General features: G+C 39.9%; 1 protein-coding gene and 1 long non-coding RNA gene across 9 annotated transcripts in view; one reads left to right on the top strand and one right to left on the bottom strand.

Moving 5' to 3' along the window:
• Nucleotides 1-976: 976 nt before the first annotated feature.
• LOC311266627 overlaps nucleotides 977-20,685 on the bottom strand; it is a 99,346-nt gene continuing 79,637 nt past the window's right edge. For 6 of the 8 annotated variants that reach the window (XR_014623746.1, XR_014623747.1, XR_014623748.1 and 3 more), the window contains 2 exons: nucleotides 6,692-6,834; nucleotides 1,125-1,213 (listed from right to left, as the gene is read on the bottom strand). This is a non-coding gene — a long non-coding RNA (uncharacterized lncRNA). Of the gene's footprint in view, nucleotides 1,214-6,691; nucleotides 6,835-20,685 lie in introns of all 8 variants that reach the window. The other 2 variants (XR_014623751.1, XR_014623745.1) reach the window with 2 other exon arrangements.
• On the top strand, nucleotides 1,018-14,333 carry myh7l (myosin heavy chain 7-like; the record flags this gene model as incomplete). The annotated part of the gene is made up of 37 exons (XM_084369054.1): nucleotides 1,018-1,236; nucleotides 1,974-2,117; nucleotides 2,456-2,612; nucleotides 2,719-2,746; nucleotides 2,834-2,939; nucleotides 3,246-3,338; nucleotides 3,437-3,500; nucleotides 3,618-3,716; nucleotides 3,923-4,026; nucleotides 5,110-5,248; nucleotides 5,344-5,462; nucleotides 5,585-5,734; nucleotides 5,819-5,989; nucleotides 6,076-6,385; nucleotides 6,473-6,552; nucleotides 6,650-6,855; nucleotides 7,252-7,375; nucleotides 7,449-7,585; nucleotides 7,680-7,935; nucleotides 8,014-8,256; nucleotides 8,343-8,519; nucleotides 8,618-8,763; nucleotides 8,860-8,950; nucleotides 9,038-9,427; nucleotides 9,760-9,886; nucleotides 9,978-10,096; nucleotides 10,190-10,386; nucleotides 11,495-11,678; nucleotides 11,893-12,058; nucleotides 12,155-12,279; nucleotides 12,401-12,709; nucleotides 12,800-13,003; nucleotides 13,104-13,400; nucleotides 13,499-13,603; nucleotides 13,692-13,787; nucleotides 13,865-13,999; nucleotides 14,241-14,333. 37 exons carry the CDS (start codon nucleotides 1,018-1,020, stop codon nucleotides 14,259-14,261), a joined length of 5,838 nt encoding a protein of 1,945 aa, XP_084225180.1. The 3' UTR covers nucleotides 14,262-14,333.

Raw genomic sequence — 20,685 nt, 5'->3', positions numbered from 1 at the left:
TGGTTTCAGTCCACAACCAGTCCTCAGTTGGAAAAGAATTTAAAAAGTGCAGTAGAATTACAGATAGAGAGGCTATGTTTGGGTGAGTCACACATGAGTTACGCTGGAGACAGTTCCTGGCGTTGCTCCCAAAAAATGACATTTTTTGGATGTGAGCAGAGAGGGCGGCCAGATATCATGAGAGCCACAGAGAGCCCTGCCATAAGTGATGAAAGTGATGGCGATTACCACATTGTGTGTGTGTGTGTTTGTGTGTGTGTGTGTGTTTGTGTGTGTTAGTTAGCCAGTCAGGCTAGTGCCCTTGGCCTTGTAAGGCAGGGTTATCTGGGGTTATATATTTGATCCCTGCCTTCCCTGCAGGTCTAGCAGCTGCTTCCTCTTCACCTGGCCTCTGTAAGTCTGCACAACTGGTTGTATTTTGTATTCATGCTGTTTTTTTAATAACGTATTTTCCATTTATTAACTAAAGATACATACATTTTAATCTGATCTCATTTAACAAAATAGTTAAGTTAAAACATGTTAGTCAGCTATATTTGAAGATTTTAACTAACCAGATTTTAACTAACCAAGTAATTATCCAAAATACTATTAAGAAATATAAGAACCAAATGTTAATGTGAGTTGACATATATATATATATATACATATATATATATATATACACACTGTAATTCTGATTTTTATGATAGCCTTGAAATATCCTACTTGCAGTTTTGTCTGCCCACTTCAGGTGGATCACTGACTTATACTCTGAAGTCTGAGCTCACCTGTCATCTGAGTTGAACCTACTGGTAAATTCTTTCCCTTCCTAATGCATACATAGATGTTCATATTATAGAAAGGTTGATTTAATATGTAGAGGACAAAGATGGATTTCTTCATAGATCACCTCCAAATACTACTGAAATAAGGATAAAAAGTCATTGGAACCAATAGTATATAAGCATCATAATACAGATGTTAAGATGAAGTATTCAATACAGAGTGCAACCTTTATCAATCACTGTTACCTGTATGAACATTAGTGCAGCCATGGGGGATGCAGAGATGTCTGTGTTTGGGGCGGCTGCCCCATACCTCAGGAAGTCGGACAAAGAGCGCATGGAGGCATCCACACGTATATTCGACATAAAGAGGGAATGCTTTGTCCCGGATCCGGTGGAAGAGTTTGTGAAGGCAACCATCAACAGTCGAGATGGAGACAAGGTCACTGTAGAAACGCAACATGGGAAGGTCAGTGGTTACATTTTACCAGTTTAAAATGTTTATGCTTATATTATTGACAACACATATGATGTTCTTATTATTGCAATGGCAACATTACTATGAATCTAAAGCCTAAGATTAAAAAATCAACATGTACAAAAATAAGTGTAAGCAAAATGCTGAAATACAAAAATTGAAATAGTCTGGGGATAACCAGAAGTATAGGGCAGGCTGCTGTTGTGTTATGTCAGACTCCCAAGTGCACTCATTCTTCAGTGCACTTGAAGAAGTCAACCTGTTCCAGCAATGTAATTAAATCCATTTAGTCACTTTGATTAAGTGGACCACTCCAGTCACCCGGGTCAGTTAAAGCAGCACAGGACACACTTTAGATGTGAGTCTGTGTGTGAGTTTATGTGGGAGTCCTTGTCTAGGAGCAAGTGTTAATCTCAGTGTAAATCTATGTGTGAATTAAAGCATCTATCCTTGAGTGAGTGTAAATACTAGTTCAATTGAGAGCCTGGCTACTATGTGTCTCCAGTCACGACAATAAACAGCTGAGTGATGAAACGAGGCAGTTCTGCCATCTGGCAATAACAATGAAGGCATATTTTGTAATGTTACACGAGCACTGTTGGTGATAATATGGTAGCACATGCAGGTCACAGAAACAACAAAAGAAAATATACTCAGAAAATATCATTTTCAGGTGAAATTTATGTGACCATTACATATTAATTAAAAAACTGCATTATTTTCCTTAGACTGTAACTGTCAAAGACTCCCAGATTCTGCAACAGAATCCTCCTAAGTTTGACAAGATCGAGGACATGGCCATGCTGACCTTCCTCCATGAACCAGCTGTGCTGTTTAACCTCAAAGAACGTTATGCAGCATGGATGATCTATGTGAGTAGCCTACAATCCAAAAAATAAGATTTGTTAAAATATTCTACTGTGCACCACTCAAACTACAGTTCATTAAAGTATGGTTTCACTAAGCCAAACACCGCGTACGGAAACCTATCAAGATACGATAAAATGGTTAATTATTTCTGTTTGTTTGTTTTCAAATATTGTTCTATTGGCATTAGTTATCTCTTTAACATGGGAAAAAAAACAAAAAAAATAATGGATGGAAGCACATGGAATCTCTAAAATTTGAACTCATCAATATATAAATTATTGTAATTTCTAAATGGCCAATGGTTGATGTTAAAAATGAATGATTTATCTGTAAATTTCAGACCTACTCGGGGCTGTTCTGTGTGACTGTCAACCCCTACAAGGGGCTGCCAGTCTACAACCAGGAAGTGGTTGTTGCCTATAGAGGAAAAAAGAGGAGTGAAGCTCCTCCTCATATCTTCTCCATCTCTGACAATGCTTACCAGTACATGCTGGCAGGTAAAAACTAATAACACAGATAATGTTTCGGGTATGTTTTGTAACATATAATAATGCTTAATCCAAAAATAATGAAACTGTACTATCCACAAATTTGTTTTTGTAGACCGTGAAAACCAGTCTATTCTGATCACGTATGTAACGCCTAATACTTTAAAAGCACGACACGACATGCTCTGATATACGATATTATTCATCATTGATCATCTTTACAATTACAGTGGAGAATCTGGTGCAGGAAAGACTGTCAACACAAAGCGAGTCATCCAGTATTTTGCAAGTATTGCAGCTGGAAGCATAAAGAAAGACCAACATGCCAAAGACAAGGTAAGTAATAAGCTCTGTCAAATGTTGAGTTCTGAAGGGATTATGGGTAATCTTAAACTGGCCAAAATATAATAGATTATCCTTACTTGGCCAGTTATTCCTAGTGTAAAGTGTAACATTTAATGAAAAATGTCTCAACTCTGTAAATGATTTTCATTTCAATGGTTACTGTGTGACATTATTTGTAGGCAAGGAAGTTTGAAAAACTGCAAATATTACTTGATGCCACCAGAGGCTGCTAAAATGTCTTTGTGTAGCTTTAAATATTAATTACACATTGAGCACACACACTGTTCTCTTTGACAGGGTACCCTGGAGGATCAAATTATTCAGGCTAACCCTGCTCTGGAGGCCTTTGGTAATGCCAAGACCATCAGGAATGACAACTCCTCCAGATTTGTGAGTGTGTAATTAGTAAAAAATTTATTTATTTCCCATGCAAACAAAATCAGTAGCAGCAGCAGGTTTCTTCATATGGACAACCTTTATCCTTTCAGGGTAAATTCATCCGAATTCATTTTGATACCAGGGGGAAGTTAGCCTCTGCTGATATTGAAACATGTAAGAATAAACTCCCTTATCATACATGCACTAAAATTGTAAATATAATTTATGTTTTAAAACGTAGTTAATTTTACACATGGGAGTATTTTCACTCTTGCATTTGTCACTTGTAAGACCTTCTGGAGAAGTCTCGTGTGACCTTCCAGCTCAAGGCTGAGAGAGATTACCACATTTTCTACCAGATTCTGTCCAACAAGAAGCCTGAACTCCTGGGTTAGTACATTGCTGTGGTACCATCCCACATCTCTCACTGGAGACACGCACGCACGCACGCACGCACGCGCGCACACACACACACACACACACACACACACACACACACACACACACACACACACAAAACAATGTCACTGGCTTTTCATTGCAATTGTGTTGTCACTTCGTCTGACCCTGTTTGACCCTCTCTCTGTGCCCTCCAGAGATGCTGTTGATCACTAATAATCCCTATGACTACGCCTTCATCTCTCAAGGGGAAACCCAAGTGGCCTCCATTGATGATGCAGAAGAACTGATGGCAACAGATGTCAGGCTCTTACGCTTTCCTTTTTTTTTTTTTTTTTTTTTTTTTTACAATTTTAACATACCTTACCTTTTACTTAATGGACTTGCATTTGTCACATTCGCTCATTCATACACAAATTAATACACTAATGGCAGAGGTTGCCATGCAAGGTGCCAACCTGCTCATCAGGATCAATTTGAGGTTCAGTATCCTGCTCAAGGATACTTCGAGTAACTTCCAGTTACTGGATTACCCGCTCCACCTCCTGAGCTACAGCCTAGTGTACTTGCACTGAAAGTTGCACCAAAATTTGAAACTGGTTCAGCTGGGCACAGCAGATTGTGCTGAACTCAACGGCTGAAAGGGGATTAGACCAGATTTAGACTGAAAACAGCCCTGTGCAAAAGTCCAGTTGCAGTAACAGATTAACGAGTTAAAGAGTTATCATACTGTATGCTGCAACACTGAAAAAAAGTTTATAATACTAATAGAACTTTGGAAAGTCATCACGGCTGCAACTATGTTCATTACAGTGATATTGAAAAACAGTTTATATACAGCATTCAGGTCACAAAGTGGGTTTGCATGTATTTAATTGAACGATGAAGCACCTTGCTGGACGGTGTCCAGTTGCAGCAAAAGTAAGCAGCAGCCCAGCACTGTTTTGCTGGCGCCCTCTGTTTTGGCATCCCCACTATGTCAACAGACTTGCTCCATTTAAATGAATGAGAGGACTGTGTTTTTTCATAGAAAAAATCTGAATGACGCTGCACGCTGTTTTCCACATACAGGAACAAAATAGTAAGCAACATTGGCTTCTCATGAAGCTCTGTGTGTCTGTGTTGCATTGAGCATGTAATCTACACACTCTGCTCTAAAGTTATGTTTATATGTAGCTGCTGAACTAAACACATGTTTATTTGAGTACAACAGAGCTCTTTCTGCAGTATCTGTTATGCCAGCTTAGGTTTTTATTGTTGTATTAAAACAGAAACTGCTTGACAATGATGCCTAAGCTGGCAAGATTGATCAGCATCAGGGTTACTGCATGTACCTATGCTGCATATATGACCAATCATGAAGTTATCATGTTCTCCTCCACAGAATGCCTACGATGTGTTAGGTTTTATCCAAGAGGAAAAAAACTCTGTTTACAAGCTGACTGGTGCCATCATGCATCATGGTAACATGAAGTTCAAGCAGAAGCAGCGAGAGGAGCAAGCAGAGGCAGATGGCACTGAAGGTAAGAGAAGCTCTGTATGTCAGGTTGGCTCAGAACTGACAAAGAGAACCATGGCCTAAGTAGGCAGTTTAACAGTATTCACATTCCCTCTTCAGTTGCTGACAAAGTAGCGTACCTGATGGGCCTTAACTCTGCTGACCTCATCAAAGGGCTCTGTCACCCAAGAGTCAAAGTAGGAAATGAGTGGGTCACCAAGGGACAAAATGTTGCTCAAGTAAGAAACAAAAGAAGTCAACTGAAATCTTTCTTAAAAACAAAGGTTATATACCTGACATGTGCAAAAAAAATCATTTGTATGTTTTGAATAAAAAACTGTATATAATGTCTGTTCCACAGGTGACCTATGCTGTCGGAGCTCTATCCAAGGCTGTTTATGAAAAGATGTTTCTGTGGATGGTTATGAGAATCAACCAGTCACTGGAGACCAAGCAACCCCGCCAGTACTTCATTGGTGTTCTGGATATCGCAGGATTTGAGATCTTTGATGTGAGTAGTCTTATTAAAACACAATAAAACCTGCACCTTCAATATTAAATGGATGGACATTCAGACTTTTTTTTCTCTTTGCAGTTCAACACCTTTGAGCAGCTTTGCATCAACTTCACCAATGAAAAACTGCAACAGTTTTTCAACCACCACATGTTTGTGCTGGAGCAGGAAGAGTACAAGAAAGAGGGCATTGAATGGACTTTTATTGATTTTGGTATGGACTTGCAGGCCTGTATTGACCTGATTGAGAAGGTGAGATACTGCGCCCTCTACATGTTAAAGAATACAAATAAATAAAAAAGTGTTTCTTTAAATAACTTTTATTTTTGTCACCTCAGCCCATGGGTATCATGTCGATCCTTGAAGAGGAGTGCATGTTCCCCAAAGCCAGTGATACCACCTTTAAAGCTAAACTCTATGACAACCATCTGGGGAAATCTGCCAACTTCCAGAAGCCCAGAATTGTCAAAGGGAAACCAGAGGCCCATTTTGCCCTGATGCACTACGCTGGAACTGTTGATTACAATATCAACAACTGGCTGGTGAAGAACAAGGATCCTCTGAATGAGACTGTTGTTGCACTCTACCAGAAGTCTAATCTCAAGCTCTTGGGTATCCTTTTTGCAAATTATGCTGGAGCTGACTCAGGTACCCTGCCATGAATATCTTTTTGATTTTACTATAAAGTTTTTATTTTTTGTCTAGCTCCACGGTTACACATGTTTTTTTAAACAGCTCTGGCGGAAGCTACTGAAGGCAAAAAAGAGAAGAAGAAGAAGGGATCATCGTTTCAGACTGTGTCCGCTCTTCACAGGGTACTGGTTATGATTGTGTATTGTTTTTATCCTAAAATATGGTATTTCACTGAATGCTTTAACAGCCAATAATTATGAATCCATGCTTGCCTTGTAGGAGAACCTGAACAAGCTGATGACCAACTTGAGGTCTACTCACCCTCACTTTGTACGCTGCATCATCCCCAATGAGACCAAGACTCCTGGGGCCATGGAGAATCCTCTGGTGATGCACCAGCTGCGCTGTAACGGTGTGCTGGAAGGCATCAGGATCTGCAGGAAGGGCTTCCCCAACAGGATCCTCTATGGAGATTTTAAACAAAGGTATTATTTAATTTAAGTCCGTTACTATATATCAAATCAAATCAAATCAAATTTTATTTGTATAGCCCAAATTCACAAATCACAGTTTGCCTCAGAGGGCTTTACAATCTGTACAGAGACGACACCCTCTGTCCTTCGACCCTCGATTCGAGTGAGGAAAAACTTGCCCCCAAAAAAGCCCTTTTAACAGGGAAAAAAAATGCGGAAGAAACCTCAGGAAGAGCCACAGAGGAGGGATCCCTCTCCCAGGACGGACAGACGTGCAACAGATGTTGCATGTACAGAGCAGATCAACGAGATCACAATGTATACAATAATTACTATATACTATATAGTACTGTATAATCATAGATAGAAGTCAAACTTGATTCTCCGAGATATGTTTTTGTCTTTCAGATATCGCATTCTGAATCCTGCTGCCATCCCTGAAGGTCAGTTCATTGACAGCAGGAAGGGAGCTGAGAAACTTCTTGGGTCTCTTGATATTGATCACAACCAGTACAAATTTGGACATACCAAGGTATTAGCTGAAGTTGTTCTGATAATGGGAAAAGTGAAACATGCAACAAAGTAAATACCCATTTGTGTTGTAGGTGTTCTTCAAGGCTGGATTGCTGGGTCTCCTTGAGGAGATGAGAGACGAGCGTCTCTCCAAAATCATCACTGCTATTCAAGCCAGATCTCGTGGGCTTTTGTCTCGTATTGAGTATCAGAAGATGGTGGAGCGAAGGTATCATTTGTGTCCACCTGATATTTGTCATTAAAGATTACTGGTTTGTATTTGTATATTTAACTGACGCCTTCTATTTTCAAAAATATTTTAGAGATGCATTATTAGTGATCCAATGGAATGTCCGTTCTTTCATGGGGGTCAAGAATTGGCCCTGGATGAAGCTGTTCTTCAAGATCAAACCTCTGTTGAGATCTGCTGAGGCAGAAAAAGAGATGGCCAACATGAAGGAAGAATTCCTCAAGCTGAAAGAGGCTTATGCAAAATCTGAAGCTCGTAGAAAAGAACTAGAGGAGAAAATGGTCACTCTTCTACAAGAGAAGAATGACCTGCAGCTCCAAGTTCAAGCGGTGAGAATGGCACTACTTTAACATTTTCCTTTGAACATGTCATCATGGCATTTGCTAATGAGATAAAATGTTTGGCAGGAGCAAGATAATCTCTGTGACGCAGAGGAAAGATGTGAAGGGCTAATCAAAAACAAAATTCAGATGGAGGCAAAAGCCAAAGAGCTGACAGAAAGACTGGAGGACGAGGAGGAGATGAATGCTGAACTAACTGCTAAGAAGAGGAAGCTGGAGGATGAGTGCTCTGAGTTAAAGAAAGACATTGATGACTTAGAGTTAACTCTGGCTAAAGTGGAGAAAGAGAAGCATGCCACAGAGAACAAGGTATGACATCCAACTTAACTATTTGCTTCAACACAAATCCTCAACTTAATAAGGCATCCAGTAATTCATCCTTTTATGGTTCACAGGTAAAGAACATGACTGAGGAGATGGCGGCTCTTGATGAAATCATTGCCAAGTTGACCAAGGAAAAGAAGGCCTTACAAGAAGCTCATCAGCAAACACTGGATGATCTGCAGAGTGAAGAAGACAAAGTCAACTCTCTGACCAAGGCCAAGGCGAAGCTGGAGCAGCAAGTGGATGATGTAAAAATCCATATCAAAATTGCACTACTTAGATGAAATTGTAAGTGTGAATCATTAAACATTTTACAAATTACATAACTATATGTATTTGCATTAAGCTTGAAGGATCTCTTGAGCAAGAGAAGAAGGTTCGAATGGACCTTGAGAGAGCTAAGAGAAAGCTGGAGGGAGACTTAAAGTTGACCCAGGAGACTGTAATGGATTTAGAAAATGACAAGCAACAGCTGGAGGAGCGCCTGAAAAAGTACAAATTTATCATGATATTGTTCTTCTAGTATGATCATTAAATAATATTTACACAGTTTCAATCAGCCAACACTGATTAAACAAAATGTTGCAGGAAAGACTTTGAGATCAGCCAGCTGAATGGCAAAATTGAAGATGACCAGGCTATAATTGCTCAACTGCAAAAGAAGCTGAAAGAGCTGCAGGTAAAAATGTGCACTGGTGGGTCTCATTTATTTGCTAATGTTTTCCCAAAGTATTGCTACATTTAAAGTTGTTGTTTCAAAAACTAGGCTCGTGTAGAGGAGTTGGAGGAAGAGCTGGAAGCAGAGCGAGCTGCCCGAGCCAAGGTGGAGAAGCAGAGAGCAGACTTGGCCAGAGAGCTGGAGGAGATCAGTGAAAGGCTGGAGGAGGCTGGAGGAGCAACATCTGCTCAGATTGAGATGAACAAGAAGAGGGAGGCTGAGTTCCTGAAACTCCGCAGAGACCTTGAAGAGGCCACTCTGCAGCATGAAGCCACCTCTGCAACACTCAGGAAGAAACAAGCTGACAGTGTTGCTGACCTGGGAGAGCAGATTGACAACCTGCAGAGAGTTAAACAGAAACTGGAGAAGGAGAAGAGTGAGCTCAGACTGGAGCTGGATGATGTTGTCTCCAATATGGAACAAGTAGTTAAGTCTAAGGTATGTACTTATTGAGATGCCCACGGCAAATTTCCAGGCTGGTGAGAACCTGATAGTTATTTGGATAATGACAGCTTAATACCTAGAATCAGCCCATGAGCACCTCCAACTTGAATTTATTGTTCTTATTAGACAAGCTGAATGAGCCAAGCTAAATTAAACATAAATTCTTCTGTCCTTCTAAAATGGAATATATTACATAATATTGCACTATTATTGCAAAGAAGTAAATAAATGTTGAGAGAGGGGGGCATACTGTGTTACTCATATTGCCCATTGTATTAGAACAAAAGTAAATAATGCCTGTGAACTATGGAATGTTTCTTATGAAGACTAACTTGGAGAAGACCTGCAGAACTTTGGAGGATCAAATGAATGAATACAGGACGAAGTGTGATGAATATCAGAGATCCCTTCATGACTTCACCACCCAGAAATCCAAGCTTCAAGCTGAGAATGGTCAGTGTTATACTCCTTTTGATTCAAATAATATACTTATTTAATGTAAAGTAATGCAATTCTACAACGTGACCCAACTTTGCCCCTTTAGATGAGCTTTCAAGACGGATGGAGGAGAAAGAATCACTTGTTTCTCAGCTGACCAGAGGAAAGAATTCCTACAATCAACAACTGGAAGATCTTAAAAGACAACTAGAGGAGGAAATTAAGGTATGAAGATGGCAAAATGTATACATTTATCTTAACATCTAAAGAATAGCTGCATGTTCAAGAGAAATACCCACATTATCAATATTAATCCAGGCCAAGAATGCATTAGCCCATGCAGTGCAGTCTGCTCGTCATGACTGTGACCTGCTCAGGGAGCAGTATGAGGAGGAGCAGGAGGCAAAGACTGATCTGCAGCGCAGCATGTCCAAGGCCAACTCTGAGGTGGCTCAGTGGAGAACTAAGTATGAAACTGATGCCATCCAGAGAACCGAGGAACTGGAGGAGGCAAAGTGAGTCCAATATAGAGAACTTGAATCTAAAATATGAGGTAAGATAAAGACTTCAAAAAACAGTTAACAAAAGAAAATAAATGTGATTGCTGTTTGTGCAAACTGCACAAATCTCCTACAGCTTTTCAAATAAACATGGTTTTAACACCACCCTTTTGAAATACTTGTACATTCAGAAAGTAGCAGCCTAGAATGGCCATATGGGTAAACCGCCAAGGCATCTACAACAAATCTATTGGGGCAATGCTGGCAGGTCATAAAAAGGTAGCGGGTCAAAACAGCAGCAGCAGTAGCAGATATCAGGCAAAAAAACACAAAGACAAGAACAGGAACAGGTATAGGTGGCTCAAATGCAAATGCCCAACATGACAAACTGACCAGGTGAATGGGCTGGTCTGCTGGTTACATAAACTGAAAGAATGATGAGATGAGCCAGATGTGTCATCAGGTTGGGATATTGGGAATGAGAGCAAATAAGCAGGTGGATGTGGGAGTCAGATGACCAGAATTGGCAGAAAAGTCAGAGGGCACTTGGTGGACAGGTCGTGAAAGGCAGGTCTGAAAGCTCCTTAGAAATGCATGAGCCTGAGGGAAGTGATAAGTGGTTGGAGGCTGGAACAAAGGGTCAGATTGAGTAAAAAAAACTACAACAAAAAGGCAGCTTTTGTGACAGGGAGAAGAAGTACCACAGGAACACCACCAGCTTCCTGACTTATGTTGTCTTTCCTTTCCATTTGATGTAGCTCATTGTCAGTGCACATTCATTCAAATAAATACTGTGAATACAGCCCATTTAAGCTAAATAAGCACCCATAATAGTCCCCAGAATAATCAGCCATGCACTAGGCTTTTTGCATGTCATTAGAAGACAGTATAACTGCAGTGAAAGTCAGACCTTCACTATTCTTCTAGCGTATTTGGAAAAATATAGCAGCTGCCAACTGGACCTGAATGTACATAAATCCTTCTGTAGTTAGCCACAATTTCTGTTTATATGAATTCCACTGCCTTTGTCACATGTTGCTCCCGACCACCTTAATTCCCTTGCATAAAATGCCCCAAAAATAAAAGCATCAGTGTACAAGACTTGTTTTTCATTTATTTCCAGAAAGAAGCTGGCTCAGCGTCTGCAGGATGCTGAGGAGGCTGTTGAAGCTGTGAACGCTAAATGTTCCTCTCTGGAAAAGACCAAACACAGGCTGCAGAATGAGATTGAAGATCTCATGGTGGATGTGGAGAGGTCTAATGCTGCTGCTGCTGCTCTGGACAAGAAGCAAAGAAACTTTGACAAAGTAAACCTGTATTTTCTTATCATCAAAACCCATAAACACATTAGAATCACAGTATAGAATAGTAAATCAAACAGTATATTCATATGCAACCTAGGGTTTCAAAGGGTTCTTAAAATGCAAGTATAATTTCCTCAAATAATCCACATTTTTGCCAAACTGTAAAGAGCTCTATGTTGGGATTTAAACTTTGTACCACTTGAATCTCAATGTTTAGGTCCTGTCTGAGTGGAAACAGAAATTTGAGGAGTGTCAGTGTGAGTTGGAGAGTTCTCAGAAGGAAGCGAGGTCTTTGAGCACTGAGCTTTTCAAATTGAAAAACTCCTATGAAGAATCTCTAGACCAACTGGAGACGTTGAAGCGAGAGAACAAGAATCTTCAGGGTAAAATATCAGTGATTACTGTATGTCATAGCAGGCAAAACACACATATTGCAAGTGCCAAAAAGGTGAATTAAATACAACTACTTTCATACACAGAGGAGATTTCTGACCTCACTGAGCAACTTGGTGAGGGAGGAAAAACTATTCATGAGTTGGAGAAGGTCCGTAAGCAGCTGGAGCAGGAGAAGAGTGAGATTCAATCTGCCCTTGAAGAAGCAGAGGTAAAACTAAAACCTCAAATCCTCTTATGTTGCTTCTATGTATAGATCCAAATGTAAGCTGTAATTTGGAGAAAAGTTTGAAATATATATAGTTTGACAAAAATGCTGATGTCTATCTTAGGCATCTCTTGAGCATGAGGAGGGCAAGATTCTGAGAGCCCAGCTTGAGTTCACCCAGATTAAAGCAGAAATGGAGCGCAAATTAGCTGAGAAAGATGAAGAGATGGAACAGAACAAAAGGAACCTGCAGAGGATGGTTGACACTCTTCAGAGCTCTCTTGAGGCAGAGTGTCGCAGCAGGAATGAGGCCCTGCGTCTGAAGAAGAAGATGGAGGGAGACCTCAATGAGATGGAGGTCCAGCTCAGCCAGGCCAACAGGCAGGCAGCTGAGGCCCAGAAGCAACTTAAGGCTATTCATGCACATCTGAAGGTAAAAAAGGGGGACTTACTTTCATTATTTGTTGCTAGCATCATTATTACTACGGTATCTTTGTAACTGGTGGTATTAAAAATTATGCAGGATGCTCAGCTCCAGCTTGATGACTCTCTGCGAGCCAATGATGATTTGAAGGAAAACATTGCCATTGTTGAAAGGCGCAACAACCTGCTTCAGGCTGAAGTGGAGGAGCTCAGGACAGCTGTGGAACAAACTGAGAGAAGTCGCAAACTTGCTGAGCAAGAGCTGATGGATGTTAGTGAGAGGGTGCAGCTACTGCACTCACAGGTATGAAAGATGAAAGACCAAACATTTGTTTTTATTCTTTTTAAAAATGTTGCTCTATAGGACATTGTATAATGTTATTGCCTTGATTGTACAATAAAAGAACACCAGCCTGATAAATCACAAGAAAAAGCTGGAGGCAGATGCATCCCAGCTTCAGACTGAAGTGGAGGAAGCAGTGCAGGAATGCAGAAATGCTGAGGAAAAGGCCAAGAAGGCCATTACTGATGCTGCCATGATGGCAGAGGAGCTGAAGAAAGAGCAGGACACCAGCGCTCACCTGGAGCGTATGAAGAAGAACATGGAGCAAACCATCAAAGACCTGCAGCACCGCCTGGATGAAGCTGAACAGATCGCCATGAAGGGAGGCAAGAAGCAGCTGCAGAAGCTCGAGGCCAGGGTGAGTATTTCTTTTACATTTGTGATTTGTATACTTTTAGACAGCAGGAATGTTGAAGTTATTTGGAAAGTTAGCTATAAAACATTGTCCTTGACCAGGTCAAGGAGCTGGAAAATGAGTTGGAAATGGAGCAGAAGAAAAGCAGTGAAGCTGTGAAGGGCATCCGTAAATATGAGAGACGTATCAAGGAACTTACCTATCAGGTTTGTTGGATGTAGCTATAGCTTTATTATTTTGCATGTGTGGTTTAAGTTCTTAAGGAAATTAAGTAACATTTCTGTTATTTCTCAGACTGAGGAGGACCACAAGAATATGGCAAGACTCCAAGATCTGGTAGATAAGCTGCAGCTGAAAGTTAAAGCTTACAAGAGATCTGCTGAGGAAGCTGTAAGTGTGGAAAGGTCGTAATTTGGCTCCTTGCCTTGTCACTGTGTAACTATATTCATTTTATTTAACCTAAACAGGAGGAACATGCTAATGTTCATCTTGGCAAGTTCCGCAAGTTGCAGCATGAGCTGGACGAGGCTGAAGAGCGAGCTGACATCGCCGAGTCTCAGGTCAACAAGCTGCGTGTCAAGAGCCGTGAGGCTGGCCCGAAGGTCTGAAGCATGCACTCTATAGCATCTGATGTTAACACATGCTGCCCTCTGTTGGCTGTCTTTGAACTTGTATGCTGCTCTGCTCTTCAAATATTAGCACAAATATGAGTCAATAGATGTGCTTTAGTTGAAATTAGTCTGCTAATGAATACATTGCTTTGTGGCACTAGAGCAATACTAATTTAAAAACGTAAATGCTTTTTCTCTTTTTCTTTCTTTTCAACCTCCCCGGCTACAACAGAAAGGGTTTGATGAGGAGTGACGCTTTGGAGCCTGCAGAAATCCTTTTGCCTGCTGTATGCCATAGATCCCCTCAACTATCACTATTCACAACCTGTAGTGCTTAATAAAATCTGATTTTGCTGTTGCACAACATTGCATTCTTTCATTTCTTTTTAAAATTATATAAGTGGGTTCATGGGACCAGGAAATATTGTGTTTAATATAACTGTAGTATAATTTATTACTCAAATTTTAAATCATAATTATGTATATAAACATGTAGGGATGTAACGATACCAAAAACTCATGATACGATATGTATCACAATATTGAAAAAAAGAAAGACAGAGATGACTTGAAAAATGTCCTTTAATAAAAAAAATGATGCGTACAGCATTTATTATTTGTATACAAGTCGTTTTACTTTTTACTTGAGGTACTTCTGCAATAAATAATTTTCGTCAATGTAAACATTTGACCAATTTAAATCGGCTTGTAAAATATTTAACAACACAAAAAGTTGTAAGTAGGAAGTAAGGATTCAGATAAGAAGCCCCGACAGTATAAATATCTGACAGATAAATAATGAAAACGAAGGACATGAATGTTAACCTGTAAGACTGAAGGCTGCTGGAAAACTGTCTCTCATTTGATTGCAGCTTTTCACCTCTGCCCCTCGCTGCTGCCACCTGTTCTCATCCCCTATCCAGCCGAGGCGCAATTCATCTCGAATGAGCCTATTAACGGAGCGACTGTGTGAGCTAACAGCTTGAGTCAAGCATTGAGCAGTATGATTGCGCCCTCTGCTGTTCAAATAGAACAATACAATGACATGGAGAGAGAGTAGAATGGGTAGGTGTCGTTACAGTGAGACAACGGTATCTGAGCATTTTTTTATCGTGATATCGCGAAATTCAGTATATAGTTACATCCCTAATACTTACTGTACATGGAATTGAAACTTAGTTTACCTCTATAATTCCAGCATTAATTTTTGTATACTAAATAGAATACTTTCAATGTCAGCACCTTACTTTTCCATTAGGATAAGTGGAGTGAGTTTGATTAAAATGTTTTGAGGTAAATAATGATGAAAGCCAGGAGTCAGCAAGCCAGCAAGACCAGAGTTAGGCCTAAGCAGTAAAACTCTGGGGACCATAAAAGTGTGGTGGCAGAGGACCTAAAATTGCAAAGTTGAGGTAAGGTGACTACTAAAATGAGAGAGATAAAACAAATCTCTTGTTCTGAAAATAGAGTTAAAAACAGCCCAAAAGCCTGGGCCTCAAGGTCATCAATAAACCAGTGCTCATACTCAGGCCTACTGTAATACCATGCATAATCCCTTGCAGCTGCTCAGTAAATCCCTGGTCAAGTCTGCCTGTTCCCATGAAGGGCTGGGCAGGATTTCAAAGAATCAAACATTCATATACCAAAATAAGTCAACAAACAAAGAACAAGGGCAGATTATATCGGGATGTCTGTCCTACATTTTCATATAATATGGCATGTTGAACTGAGTTGAATTTTTACATGTAACTCATTTTTTTATATTGGGTTGTCCAAGGCTTATCAGCATTACAAATCAAAGAGGAGCTGTTCAGCAGTGTTAACTGGGCATGTTGAGTCATATTTTTAAGTAGTGTGCAGTGCTATTGAGAAATCTATGTTCTAATCTGGTGTTCTTTGATAACCTGAACTAAGAGAGTGCTAGCCTTACCTGGCTGTCTAGAGCTTTGTGTTGGAGCTGGTGTCAGGTCTTGGTCATTGTTGCTAATACTAGCGACTAAATAATGATTTAGGCCTGGAGGAGGGAGGAGCGGGAGGCCTCAGACTCCCTTTGTGTGAAATACAGGGAGCCCTGTGTCTTCTCTTATTACATGTCATGTCCTGAACTCCCTGAATGGAGAAGCAGGTATCTATTAGCTAATGAAAGCTCATTCACACCTCTGGTTAAAGAGGTGCACCACATACAGCACAGTATGTGCTGAGGATTATCAGCATGACTGACAGGATATCTGAGCCCATGCTCAAATGAATAAGAGGACTGACCAAAGATGGAACAATTCACTGCCACTATAATTAGACCACCTTTATCATAGTATATGATGGTTATGGTCTTATGCCAGAAGTTAAAAGCTGTCACCTTCACATTGTTATATAGTTTTAATAGAACCAATGCTTGCTACTCTCACTAACTGGTCTAACAACAACGGTCATTTAGTTTATAGCCAGTTAATCGAAGGTTTTACACATGCAGTTCTGACCCAGGTCTCTCCAGGACAGTCTCTCTCTGCTACGGACACAGTCATTTGCCTTTGCAGCAGCAGCAGCAAAAGAAGTTGTATGGAAAAAGTCAAAATGGTTACTTACCATGAAGAGCACTGATCACCACAAATAAAAAAAAGGGCACCACATACAGAAATTCAAACCTTATCAACAGAAAACCCAGGGCGGTTGATGTAATCTATCATGGTCATATTTGATGTAAAAGATGGAGTGACCTTTTAGCACAAAAGCGAGGAATAATGTTCAAGGGTCACTCCGTAGTAAATCATTATTCAAACAGTTAATTGCATAAATGAACAAAAGGACCATAAAAACTTATTTAAAACATTCAGTTGTAGCTACTAATTTAAAAAACATAATGTAAAACTAATATAGTGTATCAGTAACATAGTGACTAAAACAACAACAACAACAATAGTAATAATAATAATAATAATAATTAACTTTATTCCTATAACACTCTTATAATTGCTTTAAAGTTGACTGAAGAGTAAAGCAGAAAAAACAAAAGATAACAATAAATGAGCCAAAGTGACAGGTTAAATCAGAAAAATGTGATATTGATATTGATATTGATATTATGAGTAGGTCTCTATTATGGTGTCCTCCAGGACCATGGAGACAAGTAGCAAATTGCTCCCTCTAAATGTCTTCCCCAGTTTGTATTTCATTAAATGTTTATTTGTTGTGACATAAACAAAGTATTTAAATCATGTCCCCTTTAATGAACAGACCTGTAAGGTCAGTGTTATCTTCACTTGGTCTTTAGCGGGGGCATGGAATCTCTCACTTCCATTTGGCACCCTGACGCCAGCTGTCAGTAACAAGGCCGGGGAAGTTATCAGAATGGAAATAATCTCAGCACTTGTCAGCAGCTGTTGACCCTCCTTTTATCTCTTGACCTTTGAAGGGGTTGTGATTACTGGTGCTATTGACTGGCTTGGCATTATATTTGCTTTTCATATATATAATACATGCTATATAAGTTAGCATAGTTTCAAAAATTATTAAGTGTTGTAAAATAGTGGGTGAGGTCAATAACATCTAAATAAATAAATGTTCTTTTGGAGAAACAGATTTTGAACACATCTGTTGATGGGGTACATTTCAAAGATATTAGAAATATGAGTGGAACTTAAGCATCTCAGTAAACTCAGACTCCAAACACGAGCGGCATTTTAGAAACATTAAAACATTTTATGGGCTGTGGATGATACCTGTCACTCTCAGTATATTTATGTGAGACAGAGCCCAGTGTAAGGCCATTCATCTGCTCCAACTGATCCAAGATCCAGGCAAAGGCAGGATCCTGAAAGCCTCTATGGCTGCTCTCAGGAATCAGTGCTGGGTTCTCAGCAGGAATTTCACACAGTTATCTTTGTCCTCAAAGACACAATGCCATGTCTACAGGACTTTAACTGAGGGGACAGCTTTTGCTGGCTGCAGTCTGGTAATGGGAGAAGGCTGGTGCACGTCATGATGGCATAGCCCTCTATTGTGTGTCATCATTACTGCCTTTTAGTGAATCTCAAGCATGTCACCTGTGGCAGACCTCTGTCTGTGCCTCTTGTGTGCCTCACACTTGTCGCCTGGTTAATCGCACAGACTAATGTTCTTTATTTAGATCAACCCGCTAAGAATCTGACGGCTGTTTATGTTACTGCAAAGTCCATTCTATGATAACTAAACACAATATGTTATCAATGAATCACTGCAACTCCACTTAAGCCCTCTGGGTAATTGAAACTCATACATGACATGCTTCTCTAAAATACCTCCCCAGATAATTTCTGCATCTTTCTCTGTGTTTAGAAAACAATACCAGTGGTTGGCATCTACACAATCCTCATAATTATAAATCATGTAAAGAATGTAAATGATCCTTTTGATTTTTTTTGGTATTGTTTGCTGCTGTTTAAAAATGCATTGATAATGTCTTTTTGTTCCTTTCGCGATCTCCAACACATTTATTGTTTAACATTTACGCAAAAATATACTAACATAGACTGTTGGAATGTAATGTGATTATGTATGAAATAATTTGCAATTATTCAAGAAAAAACAGATATATAATGCATATGTGCTTCTATTTTTTGCTTTGATTTCAATTTAATCATTATTTCTAAGTTTTGCAGAAAGGACCAATAATGAAAATACAAGAGTCTCTAGGCTTGCTAGGTGGAGCAAACAGTCCAGCTGTCTGCTGTCGCTGCTCCGCCACCCCAATGTGTCTCCATCACCAGAGACACTGCAGCTGCAGTTTTTATGTATAGGTAGGTCATGGTCGGCACTTTTGTTTTGCTATAGAAGGAAAGCAAAAGTACCTCAAGTAGTAGGTAAAAACAAATAGTATATGAATAATAAATGCTGTACACATCACATTTATTGTTAAAGGACATTGTTCAAGTAAATATCATATCGTGGACTATTTATCTTGATGATATCATACCGTGACTTTTTGGTATTGTTACATCCCATATACCGTGCCTCATCGAGCCCTTGGATGTTTTCCTCTTTTACTGCTTTTGTAAATGGAATCTTGGTCAATAAAAAAAACCCTTTAATGACAGTGAAAACAGATTTCTACAAAGTAATGTCAATTAATAAAAAATATATAATGTAAAATAAATGATTGCAAAAATATGCACCTCCTTTAGAGTGACTGACCTAATTCAACAGAGGTGGAAGACAAAAGAACACTCCAAGCAACTCTGTGAAAAGGTAATTGAAAAGTATACGTCAGGGGATGGATACAAAAACATTTCCAAGTCACTGAACATCCCCTGGAGCTCAGTTAAATCCATCATTAAGAAATGGAAAGAATATGGAATGTGTAAATCTGCCTAGAGCAGGCTGTCCTCACAAACTTAGTGACTGTGCAAGAAGATGACTAGTGAGGGAGGCCACCAAGACACCTATGACTACTCAAGGAGTTACAACAACAACTGTTAAAAGCTTTACGGGAGAGTGGCAAAGAGAAAGCCACTGTTGAAGAAAGCTCATTAAATCTCGACTAGAGTTCACCCAAAAGCACATGGGAGACTCCAAGGTCAACTGAAAGAAGGTTCTTTGGTCGGATGAGACTAAAACCAAAGCTTTTTGGCCATCAGACTAGAAGCGTTGTTTGGTGGACACCAAACACTGCACATCACCACAAACACACCATCCCCACCGTAAAGCATGGTGGTTGCAGCATCATGCTGTGGGGATGCTTCTCGGCAGCAGGCCCTGAAAGGCTTGTAAAGGTAGAGGGTAAAATGAATGCAGCAAAATATATGAAAATGCTGGAGGACAACCTGATTCAATCTGCAAGAGAACTACGACTTTGGAGAAGATTTATTTTCAAGCAAGACAATGACCCAAAGTATACAGCCAAAGCTACACAGAAATGGTTTAAAAAACATCAAGTTGAATGTTCTGGAGTGGCCGAGTCAAAGCCCAGACCTCAATCCAATAGAGAATTTGTGGCTGGACTTGAAAAGGCCTGTGCAACCTGACAGAGTTTGAGCAGTTTTGCAAAGAAGAATGGAGTAAAATTGCAGTTTCCAGATGTGCAAGCCTGATTGAGACCTATCCACACAGACTCTGTGCTGTGATTGCAGCCAAAGGTGCATCTACTAAATACTGACTTGAAGGGGGTGAATACTTATGCAATTACTAATTTTATATTACATATATATTTTAACAAATTGACATTACTTTGAGAAATCTATTTTCACTTTTACATAAAAGAGTTTTTTTGTAAATTCTTGTCGAAGGAACTGTCTGCAGAGCTCAGAGACAGGATTGCGTCGAGGCACAGATCTGGGGGAGGCTACAAAAAATTTCTGCCTGCATTCAAAGTCCCCAAGAGCACAGTGGCCTCCAGAAGGACAATCATCACTGAAACACCGATCTGGGCTTTATGGCAGAGTGGCTTGATGGAAGCCTCTCCTCAGTGAATGTTTGCAAAAAAGGCACCTAAAGGACACTCAGACTCAGACTGTGAGAAACAAGATTCTCTGGTCTGATGAAACTAAGATTTAACTGTTTGGCCTCAATTCTAAGCGTCATTTTTGGAGGAAACCAAGCACGGCTCATCACCTTCCCAATACCATCCCAACAGTGAAGCATGGTGGTGGCAGCATCATGCTTTGGGGGTGTTTTTCAGCGGCAGGGAATGGGTGACTGGTGAGAGT

Source organism: Pagrus pagrus, assembly GCF_965226575.1.
Source record: "Pagrus pagrus genome assembly, chromosome: 12".
Lineage (NCBI taxonomy): Eukaryota > Metazoa > Chordata > Actinopteri > Spariformes > Sparidae > Pagrus > Pagrus pagrus.
This window is presented reverse-complemented; position numbering and strand designations above follow the sequence as displayed.